Source organism: Capsicum annuum, chromosome 7 (assembly GCF_002878395.1).
Source record: "Capsicum annuum cultivar UCD-10X-F1 chromosome 7, UCD10Xv1.1, whole genome shotgun sequence".
Lineage (NCBI taxonomy): Eukaryota > Viridiplantae > Streptophyta > Magnoliopsida > Solanales > Solanaceae > Capsicum > Capsicum annuum.
In genome coordinates, this window is record NC_061117.1 from 71858735 (window position 1) to 71883269 (window position 24535).

The window sequence follows — 24535 nt, forward strand, 5'->3', positions numbered from 1 at the left end:
TTGACTCCTTTTGAAATTTTCTATGGTTTTAATCCACTAACCTTTTTAAATTTCACCCTTTTGTATCAAAATGTTGAAATAAGTTTAGATGGTGAAAAATTAGTTAAATCCATGAAAAAATTACATGAGAAAGTGAGGCTCCAACTTGTGAAGAAGAATCCAGAGACCACTATGAAAGAAAACAAAGAGAGAAAAAGAGTTGTATTTGAATCGGGAAATAGAGTATGGATTCACTTTCGCAGTGAGAGGTTCCCAAACAAAAGGAAGGAAAAGTTAACACCTAAGGGAGAGGTTCCATGCCATGTTCTAGAATGACTAAATGATAACGCTAACAAGCTTGATCAATGTAATAACCAAAACCATCATTACATGTGAAAATGCCCCAAAAATAATTTATAACAAATATCAAGCTCAAAACTAACTGAGAAAAGCTTTAATCAGGGAGAAAATATGGGGCCTATAGGAATTAGGCCAAGAGGCCCAATATGGATTAGGCTAGACTAGCGAAACTATTGTAGTAGTTGGATAAGTGCTTCAATAGTACTAGTGCAACGGTAAAAATTCTACTACAGCAAAAACAAGCAGTAACCCAACCAAAAGATTTTTAAAAACCCTTTTATTTATTTTTCTAGGCCTCCCTCTTTCTCAAAAAATACTCTGAAAACCCATATCTCTCTAACTAAGAGATTCCAAAGGTTAAGTTTTGTGAGAACAGTCTTGAGACACACCCAAGGAGAATCCAACATGGTAATACATTTAGTATATGTGGGACAAATCACTCCAATCCTTAGTTTTATGTATTGCCTAAGAGGTAAGATATGATTTATTTTTTAGAAACTAGACTTAGGCTAGATACATTTAACTTTAGTGGTAATGTAGGAAATATCATTCATTAGGCCTTCATGCATGGAGTTGTATGGACGGACACTTTGAAATTTAGTTAGGCCTAAATAAGATTGTTTGATTATAAATTACATTGATATTTTGATTGTTATGCGGTCCAGATAGAATAGTAGAGTGATTATGCATAGTTTAATATATTTCAGGGCTTGAACATACTCGAAAATTGAATTCAAAAACATGGAGTAGTAAAAAGTGAAGTGAAGATAACTCAAAGAATCTAAATTAAGTGACTAAGAGGTGAGGTATGGGCAATTGGGATCAATAATTAGTACAAGTGGATCCCCTAATTGTTGAATGAACATAAGAGTAATATTGTGAAGTAAAGAATAGAATCCCCCTTAGGGATAGTTAGAAAAGATTAGGGGCTAATATAAAACATGTGAGGTTGGAGGTGTGGATAAAGAATAAATGTGTGATAGTATTAACTTGAGCTATGGCAGCCCGTAAAGATACATGGCACGTAATGGTCAGGAATATTTTATTTATGTATAAACAAAGGTCGCTGACCAAAGTGGTTAAACGATTGTTGCAGCACTCAGACTTTCATGGCTTGTGTTTGTTTGTGAGTTTTACATCTATGATTGCCTCCTGCATAATTTGGAACTTAATGAATGCATTGCAGTTCTTCTGCATTTTGATGATATATTGACATGATATGAGTGGGGTACCACAATGGTATGAATATAAATTATTGTGATACGAGTTGGGTACCATACTGGTACATCCATAATATGTTGTGATATGGGTTGGGTACCATACTGGTATAATATGATATTGATGATGGTGATAAGGTTTCTAAGAAGGGGTAAGGAGAGATGATGTGCATAACTTTCATACATACATTTATTTATATATTCTGAATGTAATTCTATTATATATATATATATATATATATATATATATATATATATATATGTTCTCATATGTGTTCCCGTTGTGGTAAATGGTAAAAGAGGGTTTACAAATGTATTTTAGGTCCCTTGTGTGAGCTATATAATAGATGAGATTCTACAGGCCCCTAAGATGTTCAGTTATGGTAGAATATGATTGGTTGTTATGATTTCTCAGGGATGTGGTATTATGATATCTTGTGATAGGAAATATTAAGAGGACTTGTGTAAAAGTAGATTAAATAATTGTAGGTACTATAAAATGAGCCAGCATGGGCGGAAAATGTATCAGCTGGAATAAGTAGTCAAAGGACAAAGATTTACAAAAACATTAATCCATAGGACAAAGATATACAACAACACATAACTAGTATATTCCCACAAAGTGAGGTCTGGAGAGGATAAAGTGTAAGTAATTCATACCACTGCCTCAAATAAAGTAGAGAGGCTATTTCTAATAGACCCCAGCTCAGGACAGATAATATAACAAACAAAACACAAAAAAACATACAACAAAATGAGATAATACACCGCTAGATAATAAAGGAAATAATACACCCACAAGATAACACTATAAACTATTTATTCAAAATTATAGACTTCACTGAAACACCACGAATAAGAAAATATTGGTATAGATACACATGATACACTCTTCCCTATTACTACGGATGAACTCCTACCCACTAAACCTCTACCATAATATGTGTCCTCCACACCTTTCTTTCAAGGATCATGTCCTCCGTAAGGTGTAACTATGTCATATCATGTATAATTACCTCCCTTTAATATTTCTTCATCCTAACTTTACCCTACCTAAAACCATCCATAGCTAACTAGAATGTTATATGACAGGTAGTTCATAGAGATGTTAATCTGACATGTTTAGGATTTTATATGGGGTTTAAAATTAGAAGTTTACTTGATGTTATAATTTTTTAATAGTTATTATTGATGTTATTTATTTCTAACCCTGTTTGATCGATGATATTTATCAATTTGTGTTGTTGTACTGATGCTACACTCATTATACTTCTTTTTAGGGTATAGCATGGCGCAAGTTAGATGAAGTTTCTATGGAAATGATGTTGAGCACTCAATAACAGCTCGAACTATTTCTATTTGCATGGATGTTGTGTCATGGATGTACTATTTTCTTTTCTAGTGATCTTGTACCAATTTAGCTAGGTTATGGTGAGTTACTGGTAGTTTTCTACATTTATTTTTCATATTTGATGCATTAAAATAAGTTATTAAATAAAATAATTTAATAATCATTTGTGAACTACTAAATTGTTATTAAGATAATAGACAGTATTGATTAAGTGAATATTGTAGCAAATTCTACATTGGTTAATGGTGAGATATTCGAGTTTTCCTATCTAGAGTAGGCAAAGGTAAGTTCTCCTAACGATTCGATCAGTTGAGTTATGACAATCAACCCCCAGAGTACCAACTCAACAATAAATTCAACATGTACTTCTTACTTTCCTATATTTATTCTTATGTTTTAGTTTTTGTTTTTGTAAATTGATTTCTATCACTAATTCATAATATTTTTTAAACTACCAAAAGGTATATATAACATCTTTAAGCCAGTTACCCTTTTGTTTCTCCTAATCAAGTCAAAAGCAAGTTCTAGGCAAATAAAGTATGGATTCCTGTTCTAGCAAGATAGTCAAGTCTTCTCTTGTCAAATCTTTTGTCTTCAACAAGTATGAAAGAATTTATTGAAAGGTGATGTTTACACTCAGAACCAAGTACTTGCATAGTTCATTTAAATCATTCTTAACACTATTTTTTTTCCCCAACTCATTAATGGAAATTCATTTATATGTTTAGCATAATTTTATGAAAAAATTATATAGAAACTTTAGAATCTTATGATTATCAAGTTATATCACAAATATGATTTGAAACTATGTTTAAAATTTATTTTTATGAAAGCATGACATTATGTTTCTGAATATGTGTTTTAGATCAAGAATTTCAACATAAAATTTATGATATTGTTTGAGCATTGTCTCACAACAAGTATGATTACGAAATAAAAAATTTCAACGAAGGCTTCTGATATTATTTCAGATAGTTTCACAAGTGTTGAGTCAGCAAATTGCAACATATTTTTTCTAAAATTAGGAAAAAGACATATGCTTAGTGCTAAATTGAAGTGTTTTTAATGTTGATTTGATATGATTTTAAGGTAAAGACCTATAAGTGGTCAAAATAACAAAAAGGAGTAAAAAACTAGACAAAAAGATGGAACATTGAAAAAAACTGCACAACTACATAAAAAAGACACTTTGTTGCATATCAAATCAAGAATCTCCCTCACTAATGCTCTCAAAAAAAATGCAAAGAAAAAGGGAAACAAAATAGCAACGCAATAAATGTATTTGCGCATCGTCGATGTGGTCGAAAGACCAAGCCTTGTATCGTCAAAAGTAATAGAAGTCAACCCTTTGAGCTTGTCTTGCTGGCGAATTGATATTCGACACATCACTGAGTTATTTGACGATGATTTTTTCTCAGCAAAATTATCAAGTAGTGGCATTTCTGTAATTATGTTGTCAGTTTTTTGTGCTATTTAAGCCTTTTGGGTCATTGAAAATTCTATTTTTAGTCAATTTTACTTATGATTAAACTTATAATCAATCCTAATCTTGCGATTTACTACTTTTAGATTGGAATTTAGAGTTTTTTTGTGAAACATTTGAATTTTTTGGTGAATATGAATGTAATTTCTTCTTTTACTATAAGTAGCTAATATCTCATACTTGAAGTTATGTCTGATTGAGTGTTGATTGTGTATGAGTAGTGATTATTTACCTTCATATTAGATTGTTTGTTATGATTTTAGCTAAATCTTTATGCTCTAAATTGATAGATTGAGGTTGCAAACTTAGTTTATGTTAGAATTTTTTATATTGAGTTCGGTAGATTGAGGTTACAAACTTACTTTATGCTACAATTTTTTATATTTCCTGAAAAGGGGTATAAAAGTGATGAGATTTTACTAATAAGACTTGAACTGCACTTATTTAGTGGTAATGCCAGCGATAGATTACCCACCTCGAGGCTAATAGTTGTTTGATAGTGTAAATATTTGGATGTTCAAGAGAAGCTCTTATGAAATTTGGTTATGGATTGAAAGATCATTTCAATATCTAAAATCATGCCTACTCATAACTAGTAATCAATTCTTAGGTGTATTTTCGCTTACCCAGACATGCAATCATCCCCAAGAAGGCGTAAGCCCAAGTGTTCTAGCTTATTTGATTACAACCTTGTTGCGTTCAGTTTTGGCAAATCAATCTTTTATACTATTAATTTGATGCCTAAAATTGTTCAAACAAAACCCCACATTTTACTTTCATGCTTAATTTTAACATTTCGTGCAAATCAAAAGCTGCTTGTGAAACTTGAAAGTGAAGATATCCCTCTCATTCACTGTGGATACGACCCCGACTCTTGTTGGATAAAAATATATTGACAAAGATTGCTTATACTTTTGTGTTACAATTTGAGTGTATCAACAAGATATGTTATGAGCCTATATAATTATAAAGATAATTTTGGGTAAATTATTTGGTACATAGAAGACATGAGTTTTAGGTAATACTTGTTGAATAACTACGTTGTCACCGAAGCTTATGGTTTGATTAGAAAGTCGGATGATCCCTTCAGGCCAAGGGTCTTAGTTCTAGATCCATAGATAGATAGGTTCTATACCTTAGCAAGTATAGGGTAGCCCTCCCAATTTAAATTGTTGGACATCATGACTTCATATGATGTTTGTCAGTTAAAAAAAAACTCCCACTAATTTATGACTTTGTAACTTTATTATCATATACGTGAAAGGTTTTCTATACAAACTTTTGTTGTTATGCTCTCTTCAGACTGTCAGTTGTTTTAAGGTATTTTATGTGATCTTATTAAGACATATGATTCAGCTTTTGAGTCTCATTTTTAGTTATTCCATATATGTTATTATGTCCATCACTTTAGTTTATACTATATACATGTGTATATCTTATGTACCAATACATTTTTTTGTATTGACTGTGTCTTAGATTCAGGTACTCGAGCATAATGTTTGCTACTAGACATTCAACAGCACGTGACATTCAGAAGATTGGTGAACTCTCCTATCATTCAAGCAACGTAAAGTTTATTGCAGCCTTCTTATTTGTTTAGTTTAGACTTTTGTTTCAAAAAAGGTTATGAAGTCTTGTCCCCTTTGACTCTTTTGATTAGTAATAGAGGCTTCACTAGACAACAGTTATGTGATAGTTGACAATTTTTCACCTATTTCCAATCATGTTTCAATAAAAATTCTCTTTTTTCATTTAGTCCATAAACATTATTTATGTTTCCGCTTCAGTCCTGTTATGTATATTACACTAAATATATGTTATGCCAAGGGTCCTTCATGACCATCAGTGAGCATCTAGTTATGTCTCACGACTAGGGTGTAGACTCATATCGTGACAATATCAATTATTCCAATCATCTTAATTTACATGCGGAAAATAATTAATGATACGTTGTTTTTGTAAAATAACAAGAATTTTAAAGTATTAAAACGTGGAAGTTCAACCTCAAAAATTTAAAAATTGAAGTGCACAATGACTAGCAAACTAACCACCTAAGTGTTATCTGTAAATGTCTAACACTAACATAAAGTCATGTAGTACTCATATATACTTAGTAAATGACGTTGATATGTGGATTTTGGATTTATGAGCTTCTGGTTGAGAATGTGTCATGTGGTGATGTTGAAAAGGAACTATCACACTCATATTCAAGATCCTCAAAACCCCAAAACTCATCTTGCTCTTCTTCTTCCTTTTCTGGCATTTTCCATTTGTCTTTATCAACTTCACCTCCCAATAATATCTCCAGAATCTGTTATCAGAAAACATATAGTAACATTAGTACATGAAATTGAATTGAGGACTTTAAGTTTTAGAACAAACACCTTTTTAGAAAAATGTATCCCAATTAAGAAAATTGATATCTTTGTACCACAGTTGTACAAGCCATCGTTGCCCCATGCAAACTATAGACTTTTCTACTAGCCTTGTCCACCTTTGGTCGCCAACAATAGTCTCATTTCTATTTTATTTGAAAAGTAGCGCATCTATATATTAAAATCCGGATTAAGGCGTAGATGAAATCATGCAATTGCTACTTAAAGAAAGTTTTCATATATTACACTGAAAATGTATTTTTCTAGGTTCGTACTTTTAACTTTTTTGTTAAACAGATTCACAATATTAATAGGTAAGTAACGTCATTATTGTAATTCAAATTCTTATTGTTTTTTTTTTTAATTATTGCACCTTTATTTTTATACTTTTAATTAAAGAATAATTATAACTTTAAGCCAAAAAATAAGTCGAATTTTCTCCTCAGGTAAAGTGAGACATAAGCAACAATAATGTAGCATGACTTCCTCGTTAATGTGCTGATATAAGGAAGAAATGGAAAAAGATAAAGATAACAAAGATACAAAGAACAGGCTTATAAAATATAATGATGTTACGTCTCTACGATGGATAAAGTGCAACCTAAAATTGTACAAATTTCAGCGAAGGTTTGAGATTTAGTTTTACAAAGGCAGATAATTTTTTTAGTTTCTGAGCAAAAACTTTTTCACGATAAAATTTCTTATGTTAATTAAATATATTCAATATTTAACATTTTCATCAATTAACTGAAGAATATGATTTCTGAGCACATTAAATGACAGCGTAAAATAAACAAAATATAACAAAGATGGGAAGAACAAGCTGAAAATTAATATAATGATGTTTATCTCTACGACAGAGGGCAACTTGTGAAAAAATGGAAGGACTCGCATTAAATATGATTTGACCACTTCTTTGTCATACCTCTGGATGTTCTTCCCAATCAATTGTCAAGGTCCATAGATAACTTGTTAATTAAACTATAAAAGAGTTCATGAGTTTGGTAAGACGGAACAATCAAAATTATTTTAGTAGAAATAAATTTTCCCCACATCATCAACACAACAAAAATGACTAGATAACTTTGTTTAATTGCAGCACGCCTCTGCAAAGTGATTCGAAAATTGTTTGAAATAATAGAAGGTTTCTGTATTGAACTGCACAGATGTCACTTAAGCCCTTATAATATTACTCCCACGGTCTCAAAATAAGCCTCTTTAACTTATTTTACGACCGTTAAGTTAAACAGTAATGTAAAGCATATTTACTAAGTTGTTACATTATTTATTAGTTGTTTCTTAAGAATTGAGTATTATCAAGAGAAAACAGTTCTCTAATATAAAATATAATTGGAAACAAATACTATTAATTTTGTTTTAGTATACATAAGCTAGTATAGTCATTATCCCAATTTATGTTACATTTTACATTTTTTGAGATTCAATTATATTAATATGAAAAGAAGTACAACTTATAGTATTATTCATGTGTTTTTTTGAATATCCAAATTTTAATTTTAAATGTTAAATTAATCGATTTGTGAATTAACTTGAAAAATCAACAAAATTACAATTTTACGAAGGGTCGAAAATTGTTGCAAGATTGAATTGAGACGGAGAAATTTTCTATGCATTCGGCGTGGTCAACATTAAAAGTTTGTCTTACATGCATGAACTGGTCTCAGATGTAATTTCAATTCATTTTTTGAAATAATTCTTACAGTGAAGTCAGCAGTGAACATTGTTGTTTTCTGGGTATAAAATATATATTTACAACAATGAATTTTAATGTTAAGTGCAAGAATAATTTCAAGAACAACAAAGAAGTTGATACTATTTTCTGAAAAATAGTAAAATCAACGTTTAGAAAGAGATATAAAAAGAAAGAATCAAATTCATTAAATTCATGGTGTGTCCTTAGGAAATTTATTTCCCTCAAGTATTCGAAGTTAAGGGAGTACATCCTCCCAGAATAAAATGATTCACTTCAGCAAATAGTAGTACCTCAAATTTACTTAACTTCAAACACACTCAACAACTTGTAAATCATACTTGAGTTTTGAGGAAGAATAGAGTTTTTAACTTCAAAATTCTGTACCAATACCTAAGGAAAAATCAAATATTTATAGTCGAAAGGTGTTGCTTCTGAAAAGAAACATTGGTCCATGAAAAGTTCAAGTTTTGAAACGTTGGGATGACCTACGAACCCCAACTGAGGCCGAAGGTCATGACATTCGCCCTCATGTCAGCATTTTGCACAAAATAATCTGCGTAGGCAGACCTGCGTTGACACATGCGCTGGCACCTGCGTCCGCAAGTGATCAAGTGTGCATGCAGGCCAACTTCCCATTTCAAAACAACACCTCAAAGGGTAGCATCCCTTAGAGGTGCATTGTGACATGCTTCCGCACATGCTCGGGTGGGCTTGAAAATGGAAAAAATTTTCCTATCAGATTTTTTGGATTAAAAATATCACTAATTCTCAAGTTTCAAACGAATTTCGTCCAAAAAAATAATCTCTCGATCTTTTTCTGAAGCTGAACCTGAAGCCGAGCGATCGACAACGACGTGAGGTTTGTCTTCATCTTGCCTCACTATCCTCATGAAGGAATGCTTCTTAATTTAAGCATAAGAATTTTCCTTTCTCCCACCCACTATTCTATAAAGTGAATACACATTCACTTTTCTCTATTTTCCATTAACTTGTATCACAAACGCAACAATCCCTCACATGAATGGAGAATAGCTATTTTATCAAAAAAAAAATATACGGAGAAGAGTGTGATTTACCAGAAAAGACTAATTGCGTCTGGATAAGTAGATTTCTCGTTGAACTTTTTGTGAACTTGCATAAGGTGCACTTGGTCAATCGGTAGATGAGATATCTTTAAACCGTTGAACTTTTGTGTACCTAAACAATAAGTCACACAATCAGTCTTTTCCCTTTTATAGTTCACATGCTTTTATTTGTTTCAGTCATGAACACTTTTTTTGTTTTCATGAGAGCTTAGAGAATAGCTCTTTACTATCATTCTCCTTGATGGGACCTCCACCTCACTCTCGCATTGGTGATCCCTAATGTTTAATTCTATAGATCAAACTATTTGATCAAATCTGTCAAACATAGAAACAATTAAAAATCTTCAAACGACAGGTTTTATCATTGATTCCTAAACATTGTCTTCATCATGAGAATGTGTTGAGTTAATTGACAATGTTGAATCGTTAGTCACAAATTTCTTTGATCTTCTTGAACCTTGATCTTGTGATCTCCAGTATGCTAGGTAAAATTACCGTCGTGATAACTTGTCCTAGGCCGTAAACTCATTTCCTTCAATGATCTCTCAACTCTCTCTCTAGATAGGTCTTTTATAAGTGGATCCGAAATATTATCCTTAGACTTCACATAGTCAATCGTTATAATTCCAGTAAAGAGTAGTTTCCTAATAGTATTATGACATTGTCTTATATAATGAGATTTACCATTATACATGATGCTCCCTACCTTACCTATTGTCATAAAGATCCTCACGATATATAGTTAAGAGGATGGAATGACATGACGAATTGAAAACACTTTTACCATAGTCATTATATTTTTATCAATATCAAATGATGACTAGGCTAGGCTAATACGATCTCGTTTATAATCTATTCTAAGAGCTAAGAGAAAGAAGGAAGCAGTGGATTAGTGACATCTAAGACTAGTTTCACTTCCTCTAGTGCCAATGATTTGGGCCGATAAGAAATATCTTGCAAGAAATTTAAGAGTCATTAAACTTCTTCGTCAGCTTTATCTAACGCGATAAATTCAGATTTCATTGTAAGGCGAATAATAGATGTCTATTTGGATGATTTTCAAGAGACTATTCCTCTACCAAGAGTAAATATATATCCACTTATAAATTTTACTTCATTTGATCTGATTTTCAATTTGCATCACAATATCCTTCAATTACTGTTGGATGTTTGTTATAATGAAAACCATAGTCTTGGGTATGCTTAAATACCCCAAAACTCTTTTCACTGTCATCCGATGAGTTTGATATAGATAACTCGGGTATCGACTCAATTTACTAATAATGCATACGATATCCAATTGCGTATAATTCATAATATACATCAAACTCTCCGATACTCTTGCAGAGTTCAATTATGAGTCAATTTCACCTTTATTAATTTGAAGTACAAAGCTCATGTCTAACGGAGTCTTGGCAATATTAAAATTCAAATACTTGAACTTGTCAAGTACCTTTTCAATGTAATGAAACTATGACAACGTCAACCCTTGTGGAGTTCTATGAATTCTTATCCTTAAGATCGTATCACCAACTTCAAAATCTTTCATATCAAATTTGCTTTCTAACATTTATTTAGTAGCATTTATGCCAGAAATGTCTCTAATGATGATCAACATGTCATCCACATATAAACAAATAATAAATATGTGATTTGGAGTTTCTTTAATGTAAACACAATCACATTTATTTATCTTGAATCCGTTTACCGACATGGTTTCGTCAAACACGGCATGTTACTGTTTGGGTGCTTGTTTTAGTTCATAAAATGACTTAACAAGTTTGGTCACTTTTATTTCTTTATCAGGAACCGCAAAACACTCAGGTTGTTCCATGTAAATTTATTCATCCAATTGACCATTTAAAAAAGTTGTTTTTACATCTATTTAATGAATTTCAAGACCATATACTGCCGCTAATGCAACCAACATCCAAATGGACGTTTTCCTTATTACCGTCGAGTATATGTCAAAATAATCAAGACCTTCTTTTTGTCAAAAATCTTTCACAACAAGTCTTATCTTATATTCATCAATAGTATCATCATCTTTCATTTTTCTTTTGAAGATCTATTTAGAACCTGAAGGTTTATTTTCCAGAGGAAATCAACCAACAACCAAGTATGATTGCTCATGATTGAATCAATCTACCTATTGACAACCTCTTTTCAAAAGGATAAGACCATCGAAAACGTTGCTTCTTTAACTGTTTGAGACTCATTTTTTAGAACAAATATTACAAAATCTGATTTGAAGGAAATTGACGTTCTTTGACGTTTACTATGTCTTGAATTATCTTCTAAGAACATTACCTTGGTTCAGCACGAGTTTGTTTAGACCCTTTACTAGATGACTTATGTCTAGTTTTATATGGATAAATGCATTCAAAGAACTCAGCCTTATCTGATTTAATCATCGTATTATCATGGATATCCAAATATTTGAATTATGAACTAAAAATCAACATTCTTTACTAATTGTAACATATCCAATGAAAACACAGTCGAAAGTCTTTGACCTTATTTTCACCTTTTTGGGTATGAGAACATAGACTTTGTCTAGACACCAACTACTACACTTTGAAATATTTCAAGTTCGATTTTCATCCTTTTTGTTTCTCATATAAAATTTATTAAGTCTTGCTATGGTGCATTTTATTGAGTATCTGATTTGTTGTAAGGATAACTTTCCCGCACAAGTTTTATTGTAAATCTGAACTTATCAGTAAGGCATACATTATTTCTTTCAATGTTTGATTTCTAATTTTTGTAATTTTATTTTATTGAGGTTAGTACAGGGCAGTAGTTTGATAGACAATTCTATTTTTCAAACATATCTCTATAAAATGAGATGCATAGTCTCCACCCCATAACTTATTATTTTAATCTTTTTATCCAACAGATTTTCAACTTTAGTTTTATATTGTGTAAATGCTTTTATGGCTTCATCCTTATTATTTAACAAACAAACATAACTATATCTAGTGCAATCGTCAATAAAAGATAAAATATTTTTTCCACCACGAGATGATGTTGACTATATATCACAAATGTCTGTGTGAATTAAGTATAAGGGATTGAAATTCCTTTCGTCAGACTTATATGGATGCGTAGCATACCTAGATTTAATACATGTTTGACACTTTGACTTAATGCACTCAAAGTTTGGCAAATCTCCAAAACTAATAGATTTTTACAAGGTTTTATAATTGACATGTCCTAAACATTCATGCGATAAATCTTTTGACTCAAGCAAGAAGAACATGAACTTTTATTCATATCAGTTGTCATTACGTTGATCTTAAAAAAAACCCTAGGTGAGTAACCTTTACCAACATACACTTCACCCTTACTTATTACAACTTTGTCAAAAACAAATAAACATTTGAATCCATTCTTAGTCGGAAGTGAAGTAGAATATAAGTTCTTTCGCAAATCCAAAATATGAAGGACATTGTTTAATGTCACCGCCTTACCTGATGTCATCTTCAAGAAAATCTTGTATGTTCCTCCAACCTTTGCCATAGTGGATTTTACCATGAATATCTTCTCATCAACTTGAGCCGAAGCATATGATGCAAAGAGTTCTTCGTTGGTACTCACATGGCAGGAGGCACCTAAATAAATCCATCACTTTTTAGGATTTCCAACTACATTGCATTTTAGAAAGCATAACACAAAGATCTCCTATTTTCTCTTTCGATTCTTCCATATTTTGTTGATCCTTTTACTTGCCTTTTTTTGGAGCCCGACAATTAGCAAATTGTGGTCAACTTTGTCACAATTGAAGCAATTTCCTTTGAATTTCTTCTTAGGAGGACTGCCTTGTTAACCCGATGTGTTCTTTCTCTTCTTTGATTTAGTGGAATTATCTTCCATAATATTTGCTCAATTCATTGAAAATTTCTACAAGACCTTTTTTCTGCTGTCGTATTGTCTTTTTCAATCCTTAACCACACTATGAGATCTTCAATATACATCTCATTGTGTTTATGTTTATGCTTTAAGTAGTTCTTACACTCCTTCCACAAAGGTAGTAACTTCTCAATTATTGCAGCTACTTGAAAAACATTATTCAAAACCAAACCTTCAACAAAGAAGATCGTGAATTATGAATTGTAATTTTTGAACTTGGATAATTACAACTTTCTTATCTACCATTTTGGGGTCTAGAAAATTTGCAACAACAAATTTCTTCATTTCGACATCCTCTAATTTATACTTCTTTTCTAAAGCATTACAGAGTTACTTTGGGGTCGTCATGTTGTTGTAGACATTGTACATATCTTGTAGTCCACTCAGAATGTAATTCTTACATAAGAAATCCGCGTTATTTCAAGCTTCGTGAATCTTTGTAGACTTAATGTAGTTAAGTAAAAGAACATCTTCTGCTGCCATCTTTTGAAATCCACACCAGAAAATTTTTCTAGTTTTTTCTTCGGTGCCATGACAGAAGAAACATTCGAACGGCTCGACGTAGCAATGTTTGTTGTTGCAACATTCGTCGTTCCATCATTGACTTGATTTTCAATTGTCATTTTGCTATCACAAATAGACAAATAACTTAGTATCACAACTACTAACTATAAACTCTTAAAATTTAAGCAACTTGTTTCTAGTTTAACGATGAAGTTTTTATATTCTTCAAATCATGAACCGAATGAATATTTGAATCGTGATGAAGTTTATATATCTTCAAATCAATATCAAGTTCAAACAGAGAAGAAAACCAAAAAGTCTTAATCTCCAGAAAAGAAACTAAAATACAGATTAATAAATTCCTTAAGATTGTTGTTTTCTAATACAAAATCTGCATTTACAACAATGAACTCCAATCCAAAGCTCAAGAAACAACTTCAAGAACAACAAAGAAGTTCGAACTATATTTTAGAAAGTAGTAAATTCAACGTTTAGAAATAGATTAAGAAAGAAAGAATCAAGTCCACCGAATTCACGGTGTGTCCTAAAGGAATTTATTTCCATCAAATTTCCAAGGTTAATGGAGTTTATCCTCCTAGAATAAAATAATTCACTTCAGCAAATAGTGGTACCTCAAATTTGCTGAATTTCGAACACAAAATGATTCTTAAATCACACATGAGTTCTTATGCAGAAATAGAGTTTTTAACTTCAAAATTTTGTACTAATACCTGAGGAAATATCAAGTATCTATAGTCAAAAGTTGTTGCTTCAGAAAAAAAAACAATTGTTCATGAAAAGCTGCAACTTTTTGAAACGTTGGGATTGTGACCCCTTATTGTCATAATATGTTTCAATAATGATAAACTAATAAATGATTATGTGAAGGATACACTAAAGATGCAGTCAATGCAATGAAGATCTTGTAGAAGTTAAATATGGAGGAGCATCTCCTATGATCCCTAACTACAAGGAACGCAGCACTGGTTTTGGAATCGCATCAGAAAGGGATCTCATTGGATCCCAAATTATAAGAAAGATAATTGGAAATCGATCGCAATAACATCTTACAAAGGATGACAAAAGGAATGAAGATCACACCCTCTACATTGAAATATCTGATATGAACGTGTATGGTTTGTGAGTCTACATCCGAGAAAGGAACGTTGCACCACAGCTACAGACATATCTGATATGAACATACAATATGGTGCAATCCTCAATCAAGGAATCAATTTAAATCCTTGATTGAGAAGAAATCCCTTTAGTTTTCATTATAGAGCATAGAAGTTGGACCACCTGAAGATTATAAAAGAGAAGATCGAAGATAGAGACATCACCCAACTTCACAGGAAATTCTTAGCGTGTCTCAATCTTAGTCTCCATAAAGCTTTGTAATTTCATGTTTTCAATAGTTACAAAAGAGAAAGATCAAGTAAAATTAGTCATATCAATTGAGGCTATGTCACAAGCTTTGAATAACAAAATAAGATTCAGAAATTATTCACTCCATCTGTACTCCAACTCTACTTTGAAAGCTCTAAGAAAACTCGTGTAACTCAAGGGGACTGGAAGTAAGCACCATATCGGTGTTCCAAACTAGGATAAATCTCTATGTTATTTTCTTGCTTACTTATTTATTTGTTTACACATTTAAGTTTAATCTATTTTGTTCAGTATACTAATCTGCAAGTGAGTTGACTGTTAAGACTGATCCGTCAACTTAGGAAAAATATTTAATTCATCACCTTTTCTTGAATTTCAATTGGTATCAGAGCATGCCTCACCAAAGAGTTGCTTAACCGTACGTGAGCAAAGATATAATGGTAAACTATCAGACACCAGGAGCACTTCTTCAATATGGTCACTCATCAACCAGACCTCCATACTTTAATGGACAACACTATTCTCACTGGAAGAATGGATTCAAGATTTATGTTCAGTCAAGCGACTTCCAAGCTTTGGTTGTCATTAAGAAGGGACCGAAACCTATTTCACAAATCAAGGAAAAAGACAAGGATAAGTATAAGGACAAGGAATCAAGCAGCATTGACTTGAATGACTTCGAAAATTTCAAAGTCACCAAGGAATAACAAGAGGTAATTGAAACTAATGCAAGAGCTATAAGGCTACTTTATTGTGTAGTTAACGGAGTTGAATATGACAAGATATCAACATGTGAAATGGAAAAAGTTATGTGGGAGAAATTAGAAGTGACCTACAAAGGAACCACTAAAGTAAAGAAGACAAGAATTAGCGCCCTGGTCAATGAGTATGAGTATGAGCTCTTCAAAATGGAAGAAAATAAAAGTGTGAAATCAATGTTTGCATGATTCAACAAAATTGTATGTGAACTGAAGTCCTTAGGAATGATCTATCCAAACAGTTTGCAAGTCAAAAAGCTTGTAAGGAATCTCCAAAAGTATGAAAAACTAAAGTTGTCATTCTACAAGATGGGGATCTCCACAACATGATCTACAATGAATTGAGAGGTAACCTCATTACCTATGAAAAAAATCATATAAATAGGTACAGCAAAGAAGAAAACATGAAAATTGTGGCTTGCAATGCCATAACAACTGGAGAAGAAGAATCCATAAATGAAAACAACAGCGAGGGAATGACTCATAAATCGCGGAGTAAGGAAAATTCTAAGACAAAGGCAGCAAAGACCACAAAGCTTCAAGAATAATGAATTTACAAGGAATGATGATCGTTGTTATTATTATGGTAAATATGAACACATTAGACAGAATTGTCCAGAGTTAAGGAGAAGATCATCAAAGAAAAACTTTAGGGAATGGAGTGATAAAGATGAAACTGAAGATGATGCAGAAATAACCAATATATGCTTCATGGCAAAGGGTGAATCAAGTAAGGTAAGACCTTTCAGTTGTCATAACTGTAACCTTATTTAAACAAATCTTAATATGATCATTGATGAGCTTCAAAAAAATATTGATGAATATAATAAACTTGCTCAAAAAAATAAATTTGGCAAGCTCACTTAAAACGAAAGTTTGAAGAGGAAAACAGAAATTGGCAAACTAAACTTGAAGCATGTCATATCAAAACTGACCAACGTCATGAAGAACTTGATGATGTAAAAATATAGTTAAACAACATTATTAAATCACCAAGTCACAGTTCTATAAAATCAAATTCTCTTAAAGCTAAATGACGCTCCTCATCAAGTTCATTTGAATCTGCAAAAACCTTTTTTTTCCAAGGACCAGTCTCGTATACCTATGGTAAAAAGGTGCATAAATCATGCAACTGCAGACAAAGGTCTAAAGGATTGTGGATTTGGCGATCCAAAAGAAGCACATCTAACCCTCAAGGACCCAAAATCACTTGGGTACCTAAACAAAGTTAATCTTCTTGTTTTGCAAGAACATATCTGCAAAAGCTATAAGAAATAAATGTGGGTAATTGACAACAGATGTTCCATACACATGACCAGAAAGAAAGAAAACATCTTTCCTCTAAAGAAAATTAAAGAAGGATGACATGACCCAAACTAGGGCCTAGTCGTGTTGGGCATTTCAAGTCTGACCCGGATCGGAGACCGCTCCTAATACCCAATCATAACTGCCATGTACCCTGTGTCGGATGAATTCTAAAAATATAACAAGTTAGAACAATTATAATTGAAAAACATTTAATAAAGTTCATAACCATAACTATCCAAACAACCAACCAAGCATCCAACCGGTTTCAACCTCAAATACCAATATCAATGCCAAGGCTGACACCAATACCAACATCGCACATGCCCATAGCAGTCACAAAAAGCTTCTAACAAAAAATAATGAACATCCGATCGGGACATGCCCAAACCATAGCAAAAACCAAATTCAAAGAAATAAACAAAAGTATAAAAAGAAGTCCATAACATGAAATGGAGTCTTCCGGAGTATGGAAGCTTACCACTTCAGTCTGACCTGAATGTTATCCCCAAATCCAAGTCACTAAAAAGAAAGAGTAGTATGGCTAGTTCATGCATCGTGTGGGGATACAGTGCCCAAAGATGTGTTAATGGGTGAACTTTAGTATGTACTTAAGAGTAAGGATAAAATAATTTCATTAATAACCATATGCAATCACATACATACATATATACCATGCTGAGGAAGAGAACTGGGTTTAACATATATTTAAAACCTTTAACCTGGGATTGTGTAGCCCTGCCATCCTAAGGCTATATGGGTTCATCTCCCCCTACTAAAAGGGCTCCGATGCGTGTTAGCTGCATGAGCTGGAGAAAAACCCGAGATGACAAGTAAATCTCCCAAAATATAAGTGTGGCATAATGCACACGATCACCAAGAACAACCTCACATCGGCCAATATGAGTTTCCAGTTATGGTCCTCCCGAATTGCTATCTTTCACGGCTTTGATAACACACCCCCTTTAAGCCTATATTAAAACTATTCACACACAACCAACCAATTAACAAGGAGTCCTTTTAATTAGGCATTCACATCGGCCAATATGAGTTTCCAATTATGGTCCTCTCGAACTGCTACCTTTCACGGCTTTGATAATACACCCCCCTTTAAGCCTATATTAAAACTATTCACACACAACCAACCAATTAACAAGGAGTCCTTTTAATTAGGCATTAACCATCGGTATCGTCATACCAAAACTAGAGCTTGCAAGTCTATTCATTTATGCCATACCAAAGTCATTAAACCAATTTGACTCCAAAATTTCCATTTAAACCAATACTATGGCCACCAAGGCCTTTCCAACTCATTAAAAACCATTTGAATGAATTTAGGTTCCATTACCTTTTATGCAATGCAAGAATTTCAATAATAGTCAAACTATGTGACAAAAATATTCTCATTGGAATTTTAATAAACATATTGAGGGCATATAGTTTCCAAAGCCAAAACCAAGTATCAATTGAATATTCTCATGCAATCACATGTTCAAATCACAATTATAACATAAAAACCATAAGAAAACATGGAAAAACACTATCCAACTAAGAATAACCAAAACCCCCAGTATATACTTCAAAACCCCAAAACAATACCATAATAATGCCATGGAAATCACTCATTAAAATATTTTTTAGTTGAACTAACAATGAAGGAGGGTTAACATGCCTTAGACAATAAGGAAGACAGGGAGAAACCACCCTTAAGAGCCTTAATGGATTGCCTTGAAGAAAACTCTAACCTTTCTTGAACCAAGAGCTTAAGAGAGATTTGAGGGTGTTTAGAGAGTGTTAGACTGAGAATAATATATTAAGGAAGCCTCCAAAGGTGTTTTATATCGTGGGGTTCAAAAGGAGTTAAGAGAAAAAATATCCAGAATACCCCCAAATTAAACTGTAAAAATCACATCCCAACTTACGAGTCAAGCCTCTAAGTCATCACCATAACATACGACCAGTAACATCTAGCTGTCACCAAGACAGTAGGTTGGACACCACATTCTATCCAACGTACGACTCACTTGCCCCACTCGTATTATCACCATACGAATAGTACCACTCTAGTCGCATCCTAAGCAGAACATGAAGGTATAGACACTGGAAAACATACAATTGGACAATATACCCCTCGTATCATGAACATACAACTCATACTCATCAAGTTATTAAAACTCAATGACCACTCACTAAAGACCCTACGAGTTGGGTCACTTGACCCGTACTCACACCATACAACTAGTATGGTAAGTCGTATGATGATCAGAAAGCTCAAGACTCGATAAATTTGCATAGGAAAGAACCCAGGGTATTTCAGTTCTCCCCAATTTGGATCATCCGTCCTCGAATGATGGAACAAGGCTGTACAAGCACAATAAAGCCACCAAACATCTCTACTCTTACATTTAATACAGAAAACAAACACCAAGGAATTCACTTCTTTTACCTTTAATAAAGACATAAAACAAAGATGCAAGGAAATCAATCTATCCTATAACCAAGTTAGAAAACAAGGATTTCATGAAGAGCACATACCTTATGCACGAATTTTTGGAGTGGAAAACAGGAACAGATGCTTGGACTTCATATCCTGTTCAACTTCCCATGTAGCCTCTTCCACCTTGTGGTTCCTCCATAGAACCTTTACCGAGGCCACATCCTTGGTCTGAAATTGACAAACCTGATAATCCAAGATTTCAACCGGGATTACCTCATAAGATAGGGAATCCGAAATACCAATAACCTTGATAGGCACAACCTGCGATGGATCACCAATACACTTTCTCAACATAGAGACATGGAATACAGAGTGAATGGAGCTCAATCTAGAAGGTAACTCCAACTCATATTCAACATTACCAACCCTCCTCAAAATCAAGTATGGACTAATATACCGAGGATTGAGCTTCCCTTTCTTCCCAAATCGCATCAGTTTCTTCATGGGAGACACCTTTAGGAATACCTTATCTCCAACCTCAAACTCCAACTCCCTTCACCTCATGTTTATATAGGAACTTTGGCGACTTTGGCCAGCCTTAAGCCTATCTTGAATCACCTTCACCTTATCCATAGCTTGGTGAACCAAATCTGGGCCAAACATATCCGTCTCACCAAGCTCAAACCGCCCAATAAGAGACCTACACCTCCTACCATGCAGCGTCTCAAACAAAGCCATCCCAATGCTAGAATGGTAGTTATTCTTGTAAATAGACTCTACAAGAGGTAAGTGCTCAACCCAACTACCACCATAGCCAATCATGCAAGCCTGAAGCATATCCTTCAATGTCTTAGTAGTCATTTTTGCTTACCCATCCAACTGCGGGTGAAAAGCAGTATTCAGACTCACCTTAGTCCCCAAACCTTTCTAAAATAACCACCAAAAGTACGATGAAAATTGCGTACCACGGTCAAATATGATAGAAACAGGTACCCCATGCAACTTCACAATCCTTTAGACGTACAACCTGGCATAATCCTCAGCCAAGAAGTTAGTCCTCACTGGCAAAAAGTGAGGCTTCTTTGTCATTCTATCCACGATGACTCAAATCGAATCAAACTGATTTCAAGACTGAAGAAGATCAATAACAAAATCCATGTTAATTGCTATACACTTCCACTCCGGCAACTCAATTTCTTGATACAATCCCGGGTCTTTTGTGCTCAACTTCCACTTACTGGCACACTATGCACCTGGCCACAAAATTAGCCACATCCCGTTTTATATTGTTCCACCACTACGTCACCTTGAGGTTATGATAAATACTTGTCGAACCAGGATGACAACATAGCACGACACATGTGCCTCAGCCAAGATCCTTTCTCGCAAGCCATCAACGTCAAGAACACATAACCTCTCTTAGTACAGCAAGGTACCATCACGACTGATCTCGAAGGCCATTATTCTTTATCAACCTGTATCGTCCTTGATCCTCATCAAGACAAGATCTAACATCTTCTTCTCCTTGATCTCATCACCAAGAGACGACCACACCACTTCCTACATAAACACTCCACCATTCTAGGAGTCCAAGAGGCAAACTCCAAGGTTATCCAAACAGTGAATAGCCTTCACCAGCTCCCGTCTATCGTTATCAACATGAGCTAAAGTCCCATGGATAACCTGCTAAGAGAATCAACAACCACGTTAGCTTTACCAGGGTGGTAGTGAAGAATCATATCATAATCCTTGAGAAAATCAAGCCATCTCTTTTACATGAGGTTAAGATCTTTTTGATTAAACGCATATTGTAGGCTCTTATGAATAGAAAATATATCTACATGCACTGAATACAAATACTGATGCCTGATTTTCAACGTGTACAGCACAGCTAATAGTTCTAAGTCATGAGTCGGATAGTTCTTCTCATGCACGTTCAACTGTCTAGAGGCAAAAGTTATCACCCTTCTATGCTACATAGAACACCACCAAGCCCTATATGTGACGCATCATCAGTGCCTTCCGGCAAAGTTAAAATCGGAGCCAAAGTTAGCTTATCCTTCAGCTTCTCAAAACTACCCTCACAATTATTAGACACAGGAACTTTACCTTCTTCTGAGTCAAATCAGTTAACGGGGCAGCTATAGTTGAAAAACTCTCCACAAACCTTCTATAGTAACCCGCTAATCCAAAGAAGCGCCGAATGTCAGTTGGAGTCGTGGGTCTAGGACACATTTTCAACACTGCAACTTTCTGTGGATCCACAAAAATCCCTTCACTAAAAATGACCTGATCCAAAAAAGTGATAGTGTTCAACCAAAACTCACATTTCAAAAATTTGGCATACAATTGTTACTCTTTCAAGGTCTACAACACAATGCGAAGGTGATTCGCATGATCCACCTCACTCTTAGAATACACCAATATATCATCTATAAAAACAATGACAAACAAATTTTTAGAAACTGACAGAAGACCCTATTCATCAAATCCATGAATGTTGCAGGGCCATTGGTTGACCCAAAGGATAACTAGAAACTCAAAAGTGCCCATATAAGGTACAGAAGGCAGTTTTAGGGATATCCACCTCCCGAATTTTAAATTGATGATACCCATATCGAAGATCGATTTTGGAGAAAAACTTAGCACCGTGCAACTGATCAAACAAATCATCTATCCTTGAAAAAGAATACTTATTCTTTACCGTTACCTTGTTCAACTGCCAGTAATTAATACATATCCAAAGGGAACCATTTTTCTTATGCACGAATAAAATCGGTGCACCCCACGATGACACATTAGGATGGATGAAATACTTGTCTAAAATAACCTTGAGTTGCTCCTTAAGCTCCTTTGACGCAACTAGACATTATATACAGAGGAAAAGAAATTGGACAAGTGTCCGAAACAAGATTGATCCCAAACTCAATCTCTCTATCAAGAGAAACTCAAGTAAGGTCATCAGGGAAACTTCCCTTAGGAGCTAGGGAACCACCCTCCCACTCAACAACTGGCTCATTAGAGAATTTAAAGATGACTTTAGGGGTCTGAAAGTCTAGAGATGCATAGCACGAGTGCAACCAATCCATCCCCAATATGATATCAAAATCAACCATATCTAACTCAAACAGATCCACCATAGTCTCCTGACCTCCCACAGATATCACACAACCCCGATAAACTCTGATAGATACCCCAGAATCACCCACTAGAGTGGAATAAAAAAAGGGTCTGAAACACACTCCGAAGCAAAACCAAAATACACAACCAAAAATAGGGTCACATAAGAGAGAGTGGAACCCGAATCAAGTAAATAGTATGCATCACGAGAAAAGAGTTTCAACATACCATTCATGATATCAGGTGATGCCTCAAACTATTATCAAGTAGTGAGAGCATAAAGACAATTCCGACCAGTTTCGAAACTAGATGGTGCACCCTTTGGTTCCAGAGCTGATGATGAAGCAAATGGAACCTTGTTCGCCCACGAAGCAACCTTGGGCACTGCACAGTTATTAATTATTTGTCGAGGCTGACCATAGCTGAAGCACTTATCCCTTTCTTCTTCATAATAACCTTGATGTAATTAATAAAACCTGCAGAAAGGATATGATGGAGCTGATTGGGCCCCACTAGCTTAAGATTAGGCACCTTGTTCCCTGAAGTTGTCGCAACCTTAGAAAAGTCTTCCACCCGACGGCTTTGGGTAGGGATCACTAGTTATCGATTAATACCTATAGTTTCCCCACTTCTTCTTAGGTCACTTCCCACAATCCTTGCCACTCTGCCATTGGCCACCATCCTGCTCAGAGAACCTAAATTTCTTACCCTACCTCTTCCCTATCTCAACGTGCTTTTTCTTCTCTTCCCGCAGCTGTTGTATGTACACAACCAACCTAAAGATATTCATGTCCTTGACAAACAATGCAGACTTACTCTATAATACCAAATCTTGACACCCTAAAAGCGAACTTTGTCATTCTAGCTGTCATGCTCGAAACTATCTCCGAAGCATTCCGAGATAGTTGGTAAAGCTTCAAGGCATACTCTTTGACTGACATTATGCCTTGCTTCAGATTGATAAACTCTTCCGCCTTTGCTTCCCTCAACTCCTGAGGAAAAAAGAGGTTCTGAAAGCATTACAGAAATCCTCTAATAGGGCTGACTGAGCCTCGTCACCCCTTGACTGATCCCAATCCTCATACCACTGGTACGCCATAGCTTTCAACTAGTAGGCGGTAAACTTCACGCCCTTCATATTCATGGCATACATAACTCAAAATCTTTTCTATTTTATCCAGAAAACCCTGAGGATCCTCCTCCACCTTAACACCAGTAAAGGTGAAAGGGTTCAACGGCATGAACTAGCCAACCCTTATGGACTCATAAGATGGAGTAACAAATGCACCACGCTCAGCCTTAGAAGCTACTAATTGAGCCAACATATGGATAGACTGACGAAATTTAGCATTTGTCAAGTCGACCTAAGGAGCTCGAGGAGGATGGGAAGGAACCGGTGGAACTGCAAAAAGGCAATCATCAACCGGACCCCTAGATCAGGTCTAGACCCCATAAGTAGAATGTGTCCTATCAATATTGTCCTTGGGTGGGACAGAGGAGTTTCCGTGAGCTTCAGATCATCGAGGAGGCATGATCTGACAAATGAACA

At 34.4% G+C, this 24535-nt stretch overlaps 1 protein-coding gene across 8 annotated transcripts in view; it reads right to left on the reverse strand.

The window, feature by feature from the left end:
• Positions 1-6278: 6278 nt before the first annotated feature.
• The window catches only part of LOC107877903 (probable receptor-like serine/threonine-protein kinase At5g57670), a 49951-nt gene continuing 31694 nt past the window's right edge, over positions 6279-24535 (reverse strand). For 2 of the 8 annotated variants that reach the window (XM_016724706.2, XM_047393580.1), the window contains one exon: positions 13650-14103. In XM_016724706.2, the coding sequence (XP_016580192.1) occupies positions 14089-14103 (15 nt within the window). In that variant the 3' untranslated portion in view covers positions 13650-14088. Of the gene's footprint in view, positions 6702-9555; positions 9677-12813; positions 13179-13649; positions 14104-15411; positions 15970-24535 lie in introns of those variants that run through there. The other 6 variants (XM_047393581.1, XM_016724704.2, XR_007042780.1 and 3 more) reach the window with 5 other exon arrangements.